We start from the raw sequence: 19,635 nt of genomic DNA, 5'->3' as shown, positions 1-19,635 counted from the left end.
TTAGTATCGCATAAGCATTGTCTTCAAATAAAATTTTGTGGAAGTAAAGTGAACGATTCTTGCCAATATAAAGATCGAATAGAACAATTCTGTACATTATATTAGTGTAAAATACATGTATTATATTCTATAACTACCTTTTCACTTTATTTATTTTCACTGTTTTGAACTGCAGATTTCGTAGAGGCGAGTTTCGTTTTGGCGCACGATTTCCACAGGCAATGCACGTGCTCATTCCTACAACGAGGCGGTTAAATCATTGTCTCTGGAAATCGCACGAAAAAGTGAAAATCGCAGTGCACTTTCATTCCAGTGTGCGAAAGCCTTCTCCCCAGAATGTAAAAGTGTACAGTAATGCTTTGTGACAGACAATGTTGTTCGGAGTCCTCAATTGAGAGGTGTCCTGATTACAGAGGTCAAATCACGGATGTATAGCACTGGATTAGCGACTTGGCTTCCAGCTATTGTTTTCGGGGCAGACCAAGTGCATGCTTCGTCTTTCGTACGGATTGCGAAACCTGTCAAATATGCTGGCGCAAAGTCAACAGGATCAACAGCCTGTGGAATTGTAAATCACAGTGGTAGACACTAACCCGGAGATGAACGGACGACCTGTCGGTATCGGTGGCTCTATGGCCAAGTGGTAAGGCGTCGGTCTCGTAAACCGAAGATCGCGGGTTCGAATCCCGCTGGAGCCTCTCGTTTCTTCAAGTCCATCACTTTTTATGTGTCACATTCCCAGTCAACCAAGATACGACCGTTTTCATATTTTATGGGACCGTTTACGACCTACACTCCCAAGCAGTGTTTACAAATATGACTTGCGTTTAAATGGCTAAAATGCTGACACTATTTAGGAGTGTATTCATGGCCACGACTTTCTCTCGTAGCCTCTCAGAGCTCAGGGACAATTTTACACCAACATCAGCGTTCGTTCTGCGTTCTTCAGTGGCTCTGGGACATGATGGAGTTCTCATCTTCCATTAGGCCATTTCTTTCCCACATCCATTTGCTTTTATGTCCCCCCTTCCCCATGATGGCACATGATGCAGTCTCCGCGCAGCCTCCAGTGTCTCCTCCATTAGCGCGCATCCATTATGGGTGGAGCTCTAATTGGTGATGTGTTTGGAATGGGAGGTCTTAATGCACTTGGATGCAACGGGGACGCGGCTAGGAGAAATGCTGTAGTCGGGAGATGATGCCACATCATAGGGAGAGGAATAAAAGGTGCATTATCTCGTGTAGAGGTATGCAAAAACATGACATCGATCTAGGCAACTGAAGTAACTGCGTCCCGGGAGTGGCAACTGAAGTAACCACGTCCCGAGGGGTGTCACAATCCAAATCCAGCATTACTGACGAGTGTAAGAAATATATATCCTCTTGCTCCTGCGGTGAGGTTGTTGCATCTTTGGCTCAGATTGATCACCTGGGACGCTGATACATTAGAGGACATTCTTGTGATGAGTTTTTACTTAAGCTGTGGTCCAGGTTGGCGAAAGAGGTGCGGCGACTTCAAAGGGGTATAATCAAGGTAGCCACATAAGGGAAATGACCGGCTATGAGAGAACACAAAAGTTGACCCGCCCCTCTTAAAGCTATTATATTCAGACGCCGCATAAAACGGCCATAAAGGTAAAAATGTCTTCTCGTCTTAATTCCTTAATTTCGGAAAAGAATTAACTAGAAGTCGTCGAGAAACATTTGGAAAACAATAATGCAATTGATACGATATGGGGAGGGTAGCGCACCACCTGAGGTTGGACCTTATAATCGTAATGATTGAACCTGGTTTATCTTGGAGTGATTGAAGTTTCAATTTTCTTGTTGCTTGGAAGATTCAAGTATCGTGTCTGCTTATTTGATGCTTTCATCTCATCTGTCCTGCATTCAGAACTTACAGAATTAATTGGTTTGTCAACTTAAAGAGTTCTTGAATTATGGCTACCATGATGATAGACGTGATTGAAATTAATTGTGAGCGTTGTGGCGTTGGCATGGTTACAAAGTAACCGGCACCAATTAAAAGCAATGGTAGGGATGATTTGCAATAGCAGAATTTGAAAGATCCTGTTTAGATGTCAAATAAATCGCAAGTCTTCCACGAAATAAATCAGCCTTTTGCCGTGGTCCTGCCAAGAAACATGTCAGCCATGTTTGTTTCCCAACCTTCCCTTTCTTCCACCATTATGGCGAAATGAAGAGATCTTATCAACTCATGAAAACTTTAAACCTACCACTGAAAATAAAGTCATAATTTTCAGCTGTGTTTGGTTCATGTTGGGTGACTTCTCTCATCTCATGACGGCACCCATTATTTCCGACACTTTATGCCAGTTTTATGAGTTCCTGGTCGGAATCTCTCCTGGTCTGACAACACTCGTCATTTTGATTCTTGATCTTCGTGCGCTGTGGCCACGCCATGTGGTATCTGGGTAAGACTGACGCTGCAGTGATAGGCCCTATAGGATCGAGTCATGGCTCCACTGACTCGATGATACTGCTATCCTTGGAGTGATAACCGCACGTGGAATATGCATACCATCCTTGAATACCAGGGTCAGTCGTAGGCTCCTCCTTTATACTTGTTGAGAGAAAGGGACTTCCAAACCCTTCTTTTCCACACTGGTATACTGTTCGTCCAAATTGGTCGCATTCACTGCACTGAACAAAATGACAAAGACCCCTGCACGCGCGCCCGATTCGTAAACGACCTCTTCATGTCGCATCTGAATAGAATGATGAGTTATCATGATAATCTATTGGCGAACCCTCGTGGTGTTGTTTGGACCCTTATTTGTTCCTGTCACCTCAAGACAGCTGACACACAGCATCTAATGATCCCGAGAGCTAATTTAGGACGCAATACGACAAATACAGTCCTCCACACGTCAAAAAGACCATCAAAGTGACAAATGTAGCCCTTTAAATGTTAGGGTTGTCTTATCTAGGCCGTCGAGTATCATGTTCTATTTCAAGCTTGATCTCAGATCTCAAGGACAAACGGGTCTTGAAGGAAAAGAAAAAACATGTCCTTTCTTTGACCGTATCAAATATTCCACTCAAAAAGACAACGCAAGACGACGATAAATGACAACTTGAAATAGGGCCTGGCAATATACAATATGCGAACAAACTGTTGTTATACAATGGACAATGGGGTTGGCCCAGTTCGCATCCTATGATTCAGCGAAAAGCCTGGTATACTAGGATGAATGACAGAATATACCGGTGTTGCTCCCTGCTATTACGGCCGAGGACAACCCACACCGGACGCCGAGTTATCGCCGGCGCTTCGTTCTTCCCCTAAGAATAATAAGGATGACGAATGAATAGACTGGGACAAGGGAGTCTAAGGACAACCTCAATTGTCGCAGAATAAAATTGGACAAAGAAGGACATTTTTTCACCCGAGGCAGGAAAAGCGTGGCCTCAATACCTCATCCCGAGGACAAAATATCGTTTCACATCATCGATTAGTAAACTATCGCCATCTATGAAGTACATGCAGTACTATACAGTATGCATATGAGAAGGAAGGGTCATGGTTGGGGTTAGCTATAGCATGAAAAGGATGGGTAGTTGTTGGGGTTAGCAATAGCATCAAAGTCAAAGGCTCTAAAATGCCAACTACTTGCAACTATACGTCTATCACTGAAATCTTAGTTCCTCAAATACCGTCATCGGATGCGCATCCGATATGTCACGAGATCCTTCACCGTCAATTCCTTTACCGTCATTGGATCGATGCCACCAGATTTTGAGTTTTGTAAAGGTTTCGGAGATACGACCAATGTATGCGAGCACCGTCGGCGGAACCCCAAACCGCCCTCTCGATCTATCCGTAAGGACACATGGCATGCATGGTCACGCTTACGGACTCCGGACCTCCAGACTTTAGAGACCGAGCTTTTCTTTACCTTACAAATACTATATACTCGGCGCCTCACTTATATGTGTTGTTTTTTTTCACATACATTGTTCTCGTGGTTTACGGAAAAGTAGGCCTAAAATGTTATAGTGTCTAAAAACAATATTCAGTTAATGGAATTACACTTTTTTCCATTACTGCTTGCTTAATATTGCCCTATCACCTTTTTCATAAATCAATTTTGAGCATTATGTTTACAACGTAGTTATTATAGCACGAAATATGAGTCTAAAATGCCAAATACTTGCAACTATTATGTTAATCACTGAAATCTTAGTTAACGTGAGTTAATTGTAATCTTACTCTCTATATACCAAAGTGATTTACCTAGGAATACTTCTAGGCTGTACCACAGCATTTTAAGCTGTAGCAGCGCCAAGCAAGAGTTAAGCCAATTGTCCGCTGCCAGCCGCTGCTGGATCAACACCCTCGCCCGCCCCCCATCAATTGTATAACTTTTAGAAAAATCCAGGTGGCGGAGGGCGCTGAGTCATAGTCCAGTCCAGTCCAGTCCAGTCCAGTGTTTGTTGATCCAGGGTTTTCGAATACCCGTTGGCCGTCGCCATATGTCACCATCACTATGCATTTTTGCATTACTATAACGTGACGTGACGCGACGTCTTCGTAAACGTTGCTCCCAATCAAGTGCATCGATCAATAGTCCTAGTTAAAAAGAGTAGGCCCAAGTATGAATGGTTATCAATACTAAAAACTGACTGTCACCGTAGGCCTAAACAGACCTGTGCACATGACATAACCATATATGGGAGATACAATATGAGGTAACATACACTGTGATCATCCTAATGTGGCCACGTGTGGCTTTATTCCTTCAGTCGTGTCGCTTGAACCATCTGTCATACTAGCATCCTGGTCAAAAATCTGGAAATTCTCCAGTCCAAGGTCTCTGTGTGTGAAGTTTCGAGAGGTAAGAGCGCTGGGTCTTCTTCTATGCTTAGGGAATTTAAACTTTGATATAAGATGTTAGGGCTCTGCTTCTAAAAGGTGGCAGTATTTAGTTGACCAGTCCAATACAATTCACTCCCCAGGGGTATCCTGAAATCAATCTGAATGGTTCAGGGAAATGTCCACTAATGCACAATAGATATTCAGCCCATGACAATTTCACATTGCAAATGAAAAACCCACAGTTGAAAGGATTTGCTTTAGCTAACGGGTAGATGTATATCCCTGCTATCTAACCTCATGAATGTTCAAATATGCTGTCCTACATCATTACACTACTTGTGGACCCCTAGGCCCAGTCCATTTATAATATACTCAAAGGGGTTTGCATCTATAGCCAGTGTCAGTACTTGTGCTAATATTCTATACATGTTAGCTGTTAATTTTCCAAGGCTTAAATCACCAGTTGCACAAACTGACATTGTGACGAAATCATCATTTTTAAAACAATAGTCAGGAAGAGGAGATCATCCGTTGTCTGTCTCCCATGCTGTCATGGATGAGCTACAGTATGTGTTATCTTTTTACAGACACCCCACCACGATGGCCATTCCAAGCACATCTAGCCGCATTTATGTCCTCTCCAATATCACCAGTCTTACTTCTCAACTTTCGGCGTTGATGCCCCACTTAAAATTTGTTGAGATTCCATATACAATAGACGGTGAGTACCTTGAGCTCTCAAACAACAGTGTGTGACTTGTTTCTCATCATGTATTTCTTTTCTTGACAATTCACCCTTTAGGTTCTACCAAAACCACTTTACCGAACGTCTCAACTCGATGTCTCCCGAAAATGATTTGCATGCCTTTGAAGAACTGGCCTGGTGTCTTCCTAATAGAGATTTGTGATCAGATGGTCGCGAGTTCGAGGCTCAGCCAGTGTATAACCCTCTACTTTCAAATTACTAGCCTGAAAAGGCCGAGTGCAGCAACTTCTTTGGTTTCTGCTAAAAGCTTTCTGGATTAGCGCTTTGAGACACGAGCAGTATAAAAGCGCAATATGAACATACATTTCATTTCATCCTTTTTAGAGACGAGATCCACAACAGAGCAAACAGTATCAACAGAACAAATGAAATACCTCCAAGAGGCTGAGATTCTCATAGCTGATCCTCTCCTTTTAGGAGGATATGTGCAAGAGATGCCAAATCTTAAATGGATGCAATCAACATGGGCGGGTATGTATTATAGGTGAGCCTCTTATGAAGTGCTTATCCTGACTAAGATCTGTCTCTGAGAGCTTTTACAACTCTCTCTGTACAACCGAATGGAGATACTGTGGGATTTCAAACCTTTCACCTCCAACTGGAAGCTTCGTCAGTGACCTCATCCTCTTGCAAACAGGGCCTACAACACTGACGACTTCTCCAAGGGAGTAAGTATGTATTGGGTGAAATGGCCTGATATTGTCAGGATGCAGTGACCTTGACCTGAGGTGACGTCACATATTGCGAGTACACATGACTTAAGGATGCTGTCCCATATTCTTGGGAGCTTGTGGCACCCCCCTCTTCTTTTGTGTAGTGAATGAACAGTTTAATCTCATGTAGAAATACCTACCGTAATGCTCTTGTTATGGAATCTTTTTGTCATAAAGTTTCTTTAAAGTCACAAATAATAATGGTTATTTCTCTTTATAATCCTAGGTGTGGACAGCATATTCAGAAGAATTGATAAGAACAAGGTAAGCTTTCATGTGACATCTGCTGCATGCAGAGTAGCTGAATTTTCATATCCTTTCAACTCATCGTCAGCAGCATAAAGCAGTGTTTCAAATTGCAACAATTTTTTCAGGCACTGCCTAGCTTTCCTTTGACCCGGTTAGCTGGCGCGTTTGGTCCGGCAATGGCAGAGTTTACTTTGGCCCACATCTTAGCTCATGAAAGGCGAATCGTTGATGTGCATGAAGACAAAAAGAGACGGGAATGGTAGGTCATCTTTGCTCTCCCACAAGCATGTCAGATCTAGCCTGTTGTCGCAGAAGTCTTCGATACCTTTTCCCCCTGTGGTGGAAGAATCCACATCACTGCGGCTTTCAGTGTCGTCATGCAAAACAAACTCGTCACCACGTTCTGCCATAGAGCCCCGTTAAATGATGAATATATACCATCTTCTGATTTGCTGAACTGTGGACAGTTGCATAAACAAAACCATACAATGTGATTTCTGATTGCTGAATGAGATTGAGTGTTTTCTCATATTTTTTCGCAGGCTGGGCAGGACTCGAGCAGACTATCGCATTTTGTCAACACTGTCCATTGGTATTCTTGGACTTGGAGACATTGGTGCAGAAGGTATGTAAAAACATTTATTTCTGAGCAAACTTTGTTTTCAAGACTAGTAAAAGCAACAAAGGCCAACAATGTAGGGGGTCAAATAGGTATTTTTTTAGGCAACTAGTATGTATATTCAGGGCCTGGGCTGTGCTTGATTCAGTCATGATTATATTCCTCATACAAGCGTGAATAGTTTCAAAGTTCTGTGAGATGGGAGAGACCTCTATTAGCTACTTTGGGTAGCTTGATTTGCCTACCTGGTATGTGCCAATAGTCTCAGGTAATTTGCCCCAAATATAATGACACAAATAGTTCTGTGCTGATTGGCACTTTCAAGAGTTTTGGAGGATTACAACATACTGGTCTTTTTGTTTTATGAGTAAATATTCTTTCCAGTTGCAAAGTATTGTAAATATTTCGGCATGACGGTTTGGGGACTAGTCAGACGGGATGTGGCGAAGGAGCAACAATCAAAATATGTCGACCACTACAGATTAAACAGCCAGATGTCTGAAGTGCTCAAATCCTGTGATTACATCTGTAGCCTACTCCCCAGCACGACGGACACGAGAGATATGTTATCAGGAGACCTCCTGTCTGCTTGTAAAGAAAAGGTACGCAGGGCAAGGGTCTAAATCAGGACCATGATGCCTATAAGTGATGATGATGAAACAGTTATAGGCATTTTCCAACCATTTGCTCGTTTTTACCTTTAAGGATAAAGTCACAACAGGAATGCAGAGAGCAGAAGGACCAGAGAAATACAGAAGTTCTGCTTTTCACAAGAAAATAGTTCCTTTTTCACACGGTGTTGTCTATTTTTCAGAAACCTGTTTTCATCAATGTTGGACGAGGTGATGTAATAGACGAGGCCAGCATCATCAATGCCATTAGGTCTGGATGGATCTCAAAAGCTGTCCTTGATGTGCATAAAATTGAACCTCTGCCCCAAGATTCGCTGTTGTGGGACGAACCAAACGTTTTCATATCACCTCATGCCTCTGTTTGCAGTCCACCTGAAATGGTTAGTTTGGTTTTTTTTGTTTCCAAACAGGCATTTTGTGTGTTTGGAGAATCACTGGACTTGGAATTGTCAAATTAACTTTAGGCAGTGTGCAAGTTCCGTATTCTTAACTAGTGATTAAGTCTTTCTGCCTTAAATGAAGCTGACAGTTTTCTAAAAAAGACCTCAAGTGGATTTCGTGGCGTTTGCATTTGAACGCTTCGAATACAGGTATTTTCTAAAATCTTGTTTGTTTCTTCTGCAGATCTTTGGCGTCTTCAAGGAGAACATGGAACATTACTCTAAAGGAGAACCACTCAAATACTCAGTGAATTGGGAGACTGGCTATTGATATATAACAAGAAGAGTCCATGACTATCATTCATTATTATACAGGGTGTTGGAATACCAATCAGACACGTTTTTATTTGCTTACACTGGAGGCTGTGAAATATTTACCAATCTGTTGCACCTGGTAATACCTTGTAACTAGTCAACTGCTGGGGTTTTCCACTGTACATGTGTCTTGACAAAATAAAATCATTTTCTTGAGTAAAAAATGTGTCCTTAAATTTTGTAGTAGGTTTTGTTTCTTAAAACAGGACCACACTGGTTCATCAAATTGATTATGCCAGTTACATGGACAATAGTCCAGACTCCATTCGAAGGAATCAATTTTGAGCATTATGTTTACAACGTAGATATTATAACAAGAAATATGACTCTAAAATGCCAAATACTACTTGCAACTATACCGTAATAGGCCTGCTATACGTCCATCACTGAAATTTTAGTGTACTAATTGCTTGCTATAAGCTAAGTGATTGCGTCCCTAAACCAACTGAAAACTCTACCTCCCCGGAATTCCAACTTTAACGTGAGTTAATTGTAATCTTACTCTCTACTATGGCAAGCCAAAGCGGAATTTATTCAAGACCGTGGAATTACTATTCAAGAAGTTAAATATATGTTCAAGACCAAAATATGTTCAATCCTGAATCAAATATTGTCAACCTTGAATCAAATATTGTCAACCTTGAATCAAATATTGTCAACCTTGAACAAAATATATTCAACCTTGAACAAAATATATTCAAGACTCACGTGACCATATTCAAGACGCACGTGACCACAAAAATTGATGACGTAGTTGCTCATGTTTTGATGCTTTACGGACTTTCCCGAACCCGCGTCCGGACTTTCCCGAACCCATGGTACTTGTGTTGCGTTTCGGAGCTCGAATTGTTCGCACGAGGTTTTGACACATGGTTGTACACGTACCTAGCCGCCTACACCTGACATGTACTGTAATCCTACACATCATGACATGGATGCCGAGTGAATGTCAGAGTCGATACATGTTTCACAGACATATCAGGCAAATTATAGGTTCAAAATGCGCAATGCCTGTCGTGAAACAGAACGCATCGGAAGTACCACAGATTCTACGCTCTACGTCATCAATTTTGTGGTCACGTGCGTCTTGAATATGGTCACGTGAGTCTTGAATATATTTTGTTCAAGGTTGAATATATTTTGTTCAAGGTTGGACATATTTTATTCAAGGTTGAACATATTTTATTCAAGGTTGAACATATTTTATTCAAGGTTGAAAACATTTGATTCAAGGTTGAACATATTTTAGTCTTGAACATATATTTCCTTCTTGAACTTATATTTAACTTCTTGAATGGTAATTCTAAAGTCTTGAATAAATTCCGCTTTGGCTTGCCATACTCTACATACCAAAGTAATTTATCTAGGAATACAGTTGAACTTCACTGAAAACTTTGATTTTCTTGGCGGACTGATTAGGAGTGCTCGAACACCTAAATCAGTGTGTACTTCAGCTTGAAAAGTTCGGGTGAAGGGATTTTCTTCGTGATAATATTCATATTGGTATAAGATGATGGTGTAAGAGGGACAGCGTATCTAGGAACTGGAAGAAGAGGGAGCGTGCTCTGCATTTCTCATCAAAATTCCTGGACAGGTGTGTTCCAAAATTTCATGAGTGGTATATTAAAAACGTTTATATCAATTAGGAACCGTGCGTCTGGTGCACCCGCTTGGATCTGCGCCTGATAAACGTACATGAATGAATGATAGCGAGAACATTTTTCAAAAAAACTCGGAAAATTAGATTAGCCGGGGTTCGAACTCGTGACCATCCATTCCACAGTGCAACCGTCTAACCGCCGAGGCCATCAAGGCTTTAATGGTAGACCGGGATTTTCGTTGCTCAAGTAGTCGCCATATTGAAGAAGTGCCATGATTGTGACGAGGTCACGCTGGCGGAAGGGTAATTGGGTACAAATAGTTCTAAGCTAACCGTATAATTCGATAATGCGACAGTTATTTCTTGATATATCGCATTTATATTGCTCGGTGATATAATAGATAATGTTCGTAGTTGATTTTAATGTTTGAATGGCTTCCTCAAAAATGTTTTGAGAAGCGAGGTCAACAGGGTCAAAAGAAATAGTCTTTGGCGCCAATGATGTCAGCAATGGCGAATTTGAATTAAGATTCGATTCTTTTGTAGTCGGAAGACGTGGTTTGAAGAGACAGTTTGGGTGTGGGATTTAGGTGACCAGGAAGATGATATGTAATTTGAATCTATCCGCCTGCTCATCACTGTATTTACAAACTAAATGCTTATCACTAATAATGAATTTAGCGCCGACTAGTCAAACCATTCTCTGGAGTGCTCGAACACCTAAATCAGTGTGTACTTCTCGTGTAAAATTGTTATGACAAATATATTTAAAAAACTCTTACATTAGAATATCAATTAGTGTAAGAGGTATCTATCGATAAAATCAAGATCACTTTCAGGTTGATATTTCTTGAGATGGAAACGAAAGAACATATTAGTGAAGGCACATTAGCAAAACCAAAATATTGATCTTTCAGAAATTTGTTAGGTATCAAACTTTCGTTTCTCTGCTCAAAGTATTTGAAGTAGTCGTGATCGCGTAATAGACGAACGCCTGCTGACCAAATACTCGTAGCACAGTGGCATGTGCATATCTTTGCCAATTTTGACTATTTTGCTATACAGCCATGTATATGCAACATAGTTTATTCTAAGATATGCATGCATGCCATGGTGACCAAATTGAGAATCACCGATTGTTGATGTCTGGGGCATGACCTATCCTCCCATACAGTCATTGCATGCCCCTACATCCTCTATAATGGTACCGGTACTGTTTACATCAGTCAAGGAGACACATATTGATGGATACCATCGGTATGTGGTCTCGAGAAGCCGGTTCCAATGACCACTCGTACTCTGGAAAGAAGCTGAGATTGCTCTGGGACTCGCTAGTCCCCACGGGCCCGGCTATAAAAACACCGGCACCCCGACATGCTCGTCTTCTATGAGAAGGAAAAGGAGGTCCTAATCATCGAGATAGCTGTCAGCTCCGACAGACACGTCCTAGCACGTGCGGAGGAGAAACGATCGAAGTACTGTGGCTGTGACTATCTCATCTCTCTCATCATGTTGTCAACACGGTGGAGCAGCCAGGACTAATTCGGCCTGGCTATGGCCGTTTCATCTCTCTCATCATGCTGTCAACACAGTGGGGCAGCCAGGACTGATTCGGCCTGGCTGTGACTTCCTCATCTCACTCTGTGACTGCGTCATCTCTCTCGCCATGTTGCCGACTTGGCAGAGCAGCCAGGGCTGATTCGGCCCTCACCATATTAACAACTAGGCAGTGCGGCCATAAGACTGATGTGGCCTGGGTGTGACTGTCTCATCTCCCTCATCATGTTGTCAACACGGTGGAGCAGCCAGGACTGATTCGGCCTGGCTGTGACTTCCTCATCTCTCTCACCATGTTGACAACTTGGCAGAGCAGCCAAGACTAATTTGGCCTCAGTGGCTGTGACTGTCTCATCTCTCTCACCATATTAACAACTAGGCAGTGCGGCGAAGACTGATGCCGCCTGGCTGTGACTGTCTCATCACTCTCACCATAATTATTGTCAACACGGTGGAGCAGCCAGAACTGATTCGGCCTGGCTGTGACTGTCTCATCTCTCTCGCCATATTAACAAATAGGCAGTACGGCGAAGATTGATGTGGCCTGGCTGTGACTGTCTCATCACTCGCATCATGTTGTCAGCACGGTGGAGCAGCCAGGACTGATTCGGCCTGGCTGTGACTTCCTCACCTCTCTCATCATGTTGTCAGCACGGTGGAGCAGCCAGGATTGATTCGGCCTGGCTGTGACTTCCTCATCTCTCTCATGTTGTTGTTAACACGGTGGAGTAGCCAGGACTGATTCGGCCTGGCTGTGACTGCCTCATCTCTTTCACCATGTTGACAACTTGGCAGAGCAGCCAAGACTGATTTGGCCTGGCTGTGACTGTCTCATCTCTCTCACCATAATTATTGTCAACACGGTGGAGCAGCCAGAACTGATTCGGCCTGGCTCTGACTGTCCCATCTCTCTCGCCTTATTAACAACTAGGCAGTGCGGCGAAGATTGATGCGACCTGGCTGTGACTGTCTCATCTCTCTCATCATGTTGTCAACACGGTGGAGCAGCCAGGACTGATTCGGCCTGGCTGTGACTTCCTCATCTCTCTCACCATGTTGACAACTTGGCAGAGCAGCCAATGGCTGTGACTGTCTCATCTCTCTCATCATGTTGTCAGCACGATGGAGGAGCCAGGACTGTCAAACAGTTGTGTGAGCTCACTAGAGCTTGCACTTACATAATAGTGTAAAACTAAAATTTATATTATATATATATGTATATAAAACCGTCATCGGATGCACATCCGATATGCCACGAGATCCTTTACCGTCAATTCCCTTACCGTCTTCGGATGCGCATCCGATATGCCACGAGATCCTTCACCGTCAATTCCCTTACCGTCTTCGGATCCGATACGCCACGAGATCCTTCACCGTCAATTCCCTTACCGTCTTCGGATGCGCATCCGATATGCCACGAGATCCTTTACCGTCAATTTCTTTACCGTCATCGGATGCGCATCCGATATGCCACGAGATCCTTCACCGTCAATTCCCTTACCGTCTTCGGATGCGCATCCGATATGCCACGAGATCCTTTACCGTCAATTTCTTTACCGTCATCGGATGCGCATCCGATATGCCAGTTTTTTTGTTACCTCACCGTCAATTCCTATACCGTCATGGATGCCACGAGCTTTGTTCGCGTTGTAAAGGTTTCGGGGATACGACTAATGCATGCGAGCACCGTCGGCGGAACCCCAAACCGCCCTCTCGATCTATCCGTAAGGACAAATCACTCTCGTGACCGTCACAGTTACGGACTCCGGACCTCCAGACTTTAGAGACCGAGCTTTTCTTTACCTTACAATTACTGTATACTCGGCGCCTCACTTATATGTGTTGTTTTTTTCACATACATTGTTCTCGTGGTTTACGGAAAAGTAGGCCTAAAATGTTATAGTGTCTAAAAACAATATTCAGTTAATGGAATTACACTTTTTTCCATTACTGCTTGCTTGATATTGCGCTAACAACTTTTTCATGAATCAATTTTGAGCATTATGTTTACAACGTAGTTATTATAGCACGAATTATGAGTCTAAAATGCCAAATACTTGCAACTATTATGTTAATCACTGAAATCTTAGTGTACTAATTGCTCGCTATAAGCTAGGTTATTGCGCCCCTAAACCAACGTACTGACAACGCTACCTCCCCGGAACTCAAACTTTAACGTGAGTTAATTGTAATCTTACTCTCTATATACCAAAGTGATTTACCTAGGAATACAGTTGCACTTCACTGAAAACTAATGATGTGTTGATGAGTTCAATGAATCCTTCGATTCCTTTGGTTTTCTTGGCGAACTGACGTCCGACAATCAATGACCCGTTGACGTGTAGGCCCCTACCTGCAATACGCCATTGCCGTAGTGTGTTAACAGATCTATTTTTGGACGAAACTCAGTCCCTCACAAACTTTGGTCCATTTCGCCAATGATGACACTGCTTCTAGACTGTACCACAGCACTTTAAGCTGTAGCAGCGCCAAGCAAGAGTTAAGACAATTGTCCGATGATAGCCGCTGCTGGATCAACCCCCTGGCCCGCCCCCAATCAGCAGGCATCATCACCATCGGCATCGGATTCAGACAGAGGCCTGGCAGTGGCAAAACCTAAAGTTTAATTTGGTATTTGTAGGTATATAAATCCATGCACTGGATTGGGAACAACGTTTGCATAATGTAGTGTTGGCCTTCGCCATATGTCACCATCACTATGCATTTTTGCATTACTATAACGTGACGTGACGCGACGTCTTCGTAAACGTTGTTCCCAATCAAGTGCATCGATCTATAGTCCTAGTTCAGTAGGCCCAAAGTATGAATGGTTATCAATACTAAAAACTGACTGTCACCAACTAGAAATCCACGCACTTGATTGGGAACAACGTTTACGAAGACGTCGCGTCACGTCTCGTTACAGTAATGTAAAAATGCATGGTGACGTGACAACGGCCAACACTATTATGTTATGTAAACATTGTTCCCAATCAAGTGCATGGATCTATAGCCTACATGGTCAATATTGGACCTATTGAAGACTGTCAGTGTCAGTGACACAGCTGAGATAATGTGTAGGTACTAGATCAGATAGCTGGTGTACTGACTACTGTAATTTGTGATTGCAATTATTGCATCATGCAAACCACATTCAAAAGAATACTAGTAGGCCTATACAGACCTGTGCACATGGCATAACCATATATGATATATGGGAGATGCAATATGAGGTAACATACACTGTAATCATCCTAATGTGGCCACCTGTGGCTTTATTCCTTCAGTCGTGTCGCTTGAACCATCTGGCATCCTGGTCAAAAATCTGGAAATTCTCCAGTCCAAGGTCTCTGTGTGTGAAGTTTCGAGAGGTAAGAGAGCTGGGTCTTCTTCTATGCCTACGGAATTTAAACTTTGATATAAGATGTTAGGGCTCTGCTTGTTATGTAACAAGGGACTTTATTATTTCGAAAAGGTGGCAGTATTTAGTTGCCCAGTCCAACACCATTCAACACCTTTTGTGGGTGAAATTGTCATCATGGGCTGAATATCTATTGTGCATTAGTGGACATTTCCCTAAACTATTCAGATTGATTTCAGGTTACCCCTGGAGAGTATGTCTCATGGTGCAAATGAAAAACCCACGGTTGAAAGGATTTGCTTTAGCTAACGGGTAGATGTATATCCCTGCTATCTAACCTCATGAATGTTCAAATATGCTGTCCTACATCATTACACTACTTGTGGACCCCTAGGCCTAGTCCATTTATAATATACTCATAGGGGTTTGCATCTATAGCCAGTGTCAGTACTCATACTGCTACAATAGAAGGGCTCAATTAATAATCGTTTGATCATAATTGTGCTAATATTCTATATATGTTAGCTGTTAATTTTCCAAGGCTTTAGATCACCAGTTGCACAAACTGACATTGTGACGAAATCATCATTTTTAAAACAATAGTCAGGAAGAGGAGATCATCCGTTGTCTGTCTCCCATGCTGTCATGGATGAGCTACAGTATGTGTTATCTTTTTACAGACACCCCACCACGATGGCCATTCCAAGCACATCTAGCCGCATTTATGTCCTCTCCAATATCACCAGTCTTACTTCTCAACTTTCGGCGTTGATGCCCCACTTAAAATTTGTTGAGATTCCATATACAATAGACGGTGAGTACCTTGAGCTCTCAAACAACAGTGTGACTTGTTTCTCATCATGTATTTCTTTTCTTGACAATTCACCCTTTAGGTTTTACCAAAACCACTTTACCGAACGTCTCAACTCGATGTCTCCTGAAAATGATTTGCCTTTGAAGAACTGGCCCGGTGTCTTCCTAATACAGATTTGTGATCAGAATTCAGATGGTCGCGAGTTCGAGGCTCAGCCAGTGTATAACCCTCTACTTTCAAATTACTAGCCTGAAAAAGCCGAGTGCAGCAACTTCTTTGGTTTCTACTAAAAGCTTTCTGGATTAGCGCTTTGAGACACGAGCAGTATAAAAGCGCAATATGAACATACATTTCATTTCATCCTTTTTAGAGACGAAAGCCACAGCAGAGGAAACAGTATCAAGGGAACAAATGAAATACCTCCAAGAGGCTGAAATTCTCATAGCTGATCCTCTCCTTTTGGGAGGATACGTGCAAGAGATGCCAAATCTTAAATGGATGCAATCAACATGGGCGGGTATGTATTATAGGTGAGCCTCTTATGAAGTGCTTATCCTGACCAAGATCTGCCTCGGAGCGCTTTTACAGCTTTCTCTATACATCTCAATGGAGATACTGTGGGATTTCAAACCTTTCACCTCCAACTGGAAGCTTCGTCAGTGACCTCATCCTCTTGCAAACAGGGCCTACAACACGACTTCTCCAAGGGAGTAGTAAGTATGTATTGGGTGAAATGGCCTGATATTGTCAGGATGCAGTGACCTTGACCTGAGGTGACGTCACATATTGCGAGTACACATGACTTAAGGATGCTGTCCCATATTCTTGGGAGCTTGTGGTACCCCCCCCCCTTCTTTTGTGTAGTGAATGAACAGTTTAAACTCGTGTAGAAATACCTACCGTAATGCTCTTGTTATGGAATCTTTTTGTCATAAAGTTTCTTTAAAGTCACAAATAAAGGTTATTTCTCTTTATAATCCTAGGTGTGGACAGCATATTCAGAAGAATTGATAAGAACAAGGTAAGCTTTCATGTGACATCTGCTGCGTGCAGAGTACCTGAATTTTCATATCCTTTTCAACTCATCGTCAGCAGCATAAAGCAGTGTTTCAAATTGCAACAATTTTTTCAGGCACTGCCTAGCTTTCCTTTGACCCGGTTAGCTGGCGCGTTTGGTCCGGCAATGGCAGAGTTTACTTTGGCCCACATCTTAGCTCATGAAAGGCGAATCGTTGATGTGCATGAAGATAAAAAGAGACGGGAATGGTAGGTCATCTTTGCTCTCCCACAAGCATGTCAGATCTAGCCTGTTGTCGCAGAAGTCTTCGATACCTTTTCCCCCTGTGGTGGAAGAATCCACATCACTGCGGCTTTCAGTGTCGTCATGCAAAACAAACTCGTCACCACGTTCTGCCATAGAGCCCCGTTAAATGATGAATATATACCATCTTCTGATTTGCTGAACTTCGGACAGTTGCATAAACAAAACCATACAATGTGATTTCTGATTGCTGAATGAGATTGAGTGTTTTCTCATATTTTTTCGCAGGTTGGGCAGGACTCGAGCAGACTATCGCATTTTGTCAACACTGTCCATTGGTATTCTTGGACTTGGAGACATTGGTGCAGAAGGTATGTAAAAACATTTATTTCTGAGCAAACTCTGTTTTCAAGACTAGTAAAAGCAACAAAGGCCAACAATGTAGGGGGTCAAATAGGTATTTTTTTTAGGCAACTTGTATGTATATTCAGGGCCTGGGCTGTGCTTGATTCAGTCATGATTATATTCCTCATACAAGCATGAATAGTTTCAAAGTACTGTGAGATGGGAGAGACCTCTATTAGCTACTTTGGGTAGCTTGATTTGCCTACCTGGTATGTGCCAATAGTCTCAGGTAATTTGCCCCAAATATAATGACACAAATAGTTCTGTGCTGATTGGCACTTTCAAGAGTTTTGGAGGATTAGAACATACTGGTCTTTTTGTTTTATGAGTAAATATTCTTTCCAGTTGCAAAGTATTGTAAATATTTCGGCATGACGGTTTGGGGACTTGTCAGACGGGATGTGGCGAAGGAGCAACGATCCAAATATGTCGACCACTACAGATTAAACAGCCAGATGTCTGAAGTGCTCAAATCCTGTGATTACATCTGTAGCCTACTCCCCAGCACGACGGACACGAGAGATATGTTATCAGGAGACGTCCTGTCTGCTTGTAAAGAAAAGGTACGCAGGGCAAGGGTCTAAATCAGGACCATGATGCCTATAAGTGATGATGATGAAACAGTTATAGGCATTTTCCAACCATTTGCTCGTTTTTACCTTTAAGGATAAAGTCACAACAGGAATGCAGAGAGCAGAAGGACCAGAGAAAAACAGAAGTTCTGCTTTTCACAAGAAAATAATTTCTTTTTCACACGGTGTTGTCTATTTTTCAGAAACCTGTTTTCATCAATGTTGGAAGAGGTGATGTAATAGACGAGGCCAGCGTCATCAATGCCATAAGGTCTGGATGGATCTCAAAAGCTGTCCTGGATGTGCATAAAATCGAACCTCTGCCCCAAGATTCGCTGTTGTGGGACGAACCAAACGTTTTCATATCACCTCATGCCTCTGCTTGCAGTCCACCTGAAATGGTTAGTTTTGTTTTTTTTGTTTCCAAAAAGGCATTTTGTATGTTTGGAGAATCAATGGATTTGGAATTGTCAAAGTAACTTTAGGCAATGTGCAAGTTCTGTATTCTTAACTTTTGGACATGTTCCAGTGCTTAAGTCTTTCTGCCTTAAATGAAGCTGACAGTTTTCTAAAAAAGACCTTAAGTGGATTTCATGGCGTTTGCATTTGAACGCTTCGAATACAGGTATTTTCTAAAATCTTGTTTGTTTCTTCTGCAGATCTTTGACGTCTTCAAGGAGAACATGGAACATTACTCTAAAGGAGAACCACTCAAATACTCAGTAAATTGGGAGACTGGCTATTGATATATAATGAGAAGAGTCCATGACTATCATTCTTGATTATACAGGGTGTTGGAATACCAATCGGACACGTTTTTATTGGCTATACACTGGAGGCTGTGAAATATGTACCGATCTCTTGCACCTGGTAATACCTTGTAACTAGTCAACTAATAAGGTGCTGGGGTTTTCCACTGTACATTGTACATGTGTCTTGACAAAATAAAATCATTTTCTTTAGCACAGAAATGTGTTCTTAAATTTTTTAATAGGTTTTGTTTCTTAAAACAGGACCACACTGGTTCATCAAATTGATTATGCCAGTTACATGGACAATAGTCCAGGCTCCATTCGAAGGAACGAAAGTGCCTTTCACTCCTATGAAATGACCTTAAGAACAGATTAGGGTGAATCTGCTGTTGCATTAATAATCTATGCTGTGGCATTTATCCTTGTTCCTTCTCCGCCCAAGAGTAAATGGGCACCCAGCTGGCATTTGGTTACTGGAGCACCAAGGAGCTGCAAATTTTGATTCAAAATACCGATTGGAGTTCTGAATGTGAATGACGAACGTACATGCCAGTAGTTTCAGTGATAATGTGACCACTTTGAGGGATGAAACCCCATTGGATTTGGCGTGATGGAAGAAATCTCGTCATTACCATCGCTTCATGATAAGGTGTTCGTACCAAAGAGGCATCCTAAGACCCCTCAGAGAAAATAAAACCGGTTTGGTCTTTTACAGCAAAAGGCCATTTTGAGATGTCCC

At 42.3% G+C, this 19,635-nt stretch overlaps 2 protein-coding genes and 1 non-coding gene across 4 annotated transcripts; all 3 read left to right on the top strand.

Moving 5' to 3' along the window:
* The first annotated feature begins 626 nt into the window (after nucleotides 1-626).
* On the top strand, nucleotides 627-698 carry Trnat-cgu (transfer RNA threonine (anticodon CGU)). The gene has a single exon. It is a non-coding gene; the product is annotated as a tRNA-Thr (tRNA).
* A 4,076-nt stretch (nucleotides 699-4,774) lies between these two features.
* LOC135497638 (glyoxylate/hydroxypyruvate reductase A-like) lies at nucleotides 4,775-8,703 on the top strand. Its single transcript, XM_064787465.1, has 9 exons — nucleotides 4,775-4,859; nucleotides 5,428-5,561; nucleotides 5,931-6,077; nucleotides 6,546-6,583; nucleotides 6,694-6,827; nucleotides 7,111-7,193; nucleotides 7,572-7,789; nucleotides 8,002-8,199; nucleotides 8,444-8,703. Exons 2-9 carry the CDS (start codon nucleotides 5,441-5,443, stop codon nucleotides 8,528-8,530), a joined length of 1,026 nt encoding a protein of 341 aa, XP_064643535.1. The 5' UTR covers nucleotides 4,775-4,859; nucleotides 5,428-5,440; the 3' UTR covers nucleotides 8,531-8,703.
* A 5,055-nt stretch (nucleotides 8,704-13,758) lies between these two features.
* LOC135497637 (glyoxylate/hydroxypyruvate reductase A-like) lies at nucleotides 13,759-19,104 on the top strand. 2 transcript variants are annotated; one of them, XM_064787462.1, is made up of 10 exons: nucleotides 13,762-13,908; nucleotides 15,019-15,102; nucleotides 15,773-15,906; nucleotides 16,277-16,423; nucleotides 16,890-16,927; nucleotides 17,039-17,172; nucleotides 17,456-17,538; nucleotides 17,918-18,135; nucleotides 18,348-18,545; nucleotides 18,804-19,104. In XM_064787462.1, the coding sequence occupies exons 3-10, from the start codon at nucleotides 15,786-15,788 to the stop codon at nucleotides 18,888-18,890; spliced, it is 1,026 nt and encodes a 341-aa protein (XP_064643532.1). In that variant the 5' UTR covers nucleotides 13,762-13,908; nucleotides 15,019-15,102; nucleotides 15,773-15,785; the 3' UTR covers nucleotides 18,891-19,104. The 2 variants fall into 2 exon arrangements, with proteins under 2 accessions (XP_064643533.1, XP_064643532.1); XM_064787463.1 differs by lacking the exon at nucleotides 15,019-15,102 and having other exon boundaries at nucleotides 13,759-13,908.
* Nucleotides 19,105-19,635: the final 531 nt, after the last annotated feature.

This window comes from Lineus longissimus, chromosome 13 (genome assembly GCF_910592395.1).
Source record: "Lineus longissimus chromosome 13, tnLinLong1.2, whole genome shotgun sequence".
NCBI lineage: Eukaryota > Metazoa > Nemertea > Pilidiophora > Heteronemertea > Lineidae > Lineus > Lineus longissimus.
The sequence above is the reverse complement of the archived record's forward strand: the minus strand, read 5'-3'. Positions and strand labels throughout refer to the sequence as shown.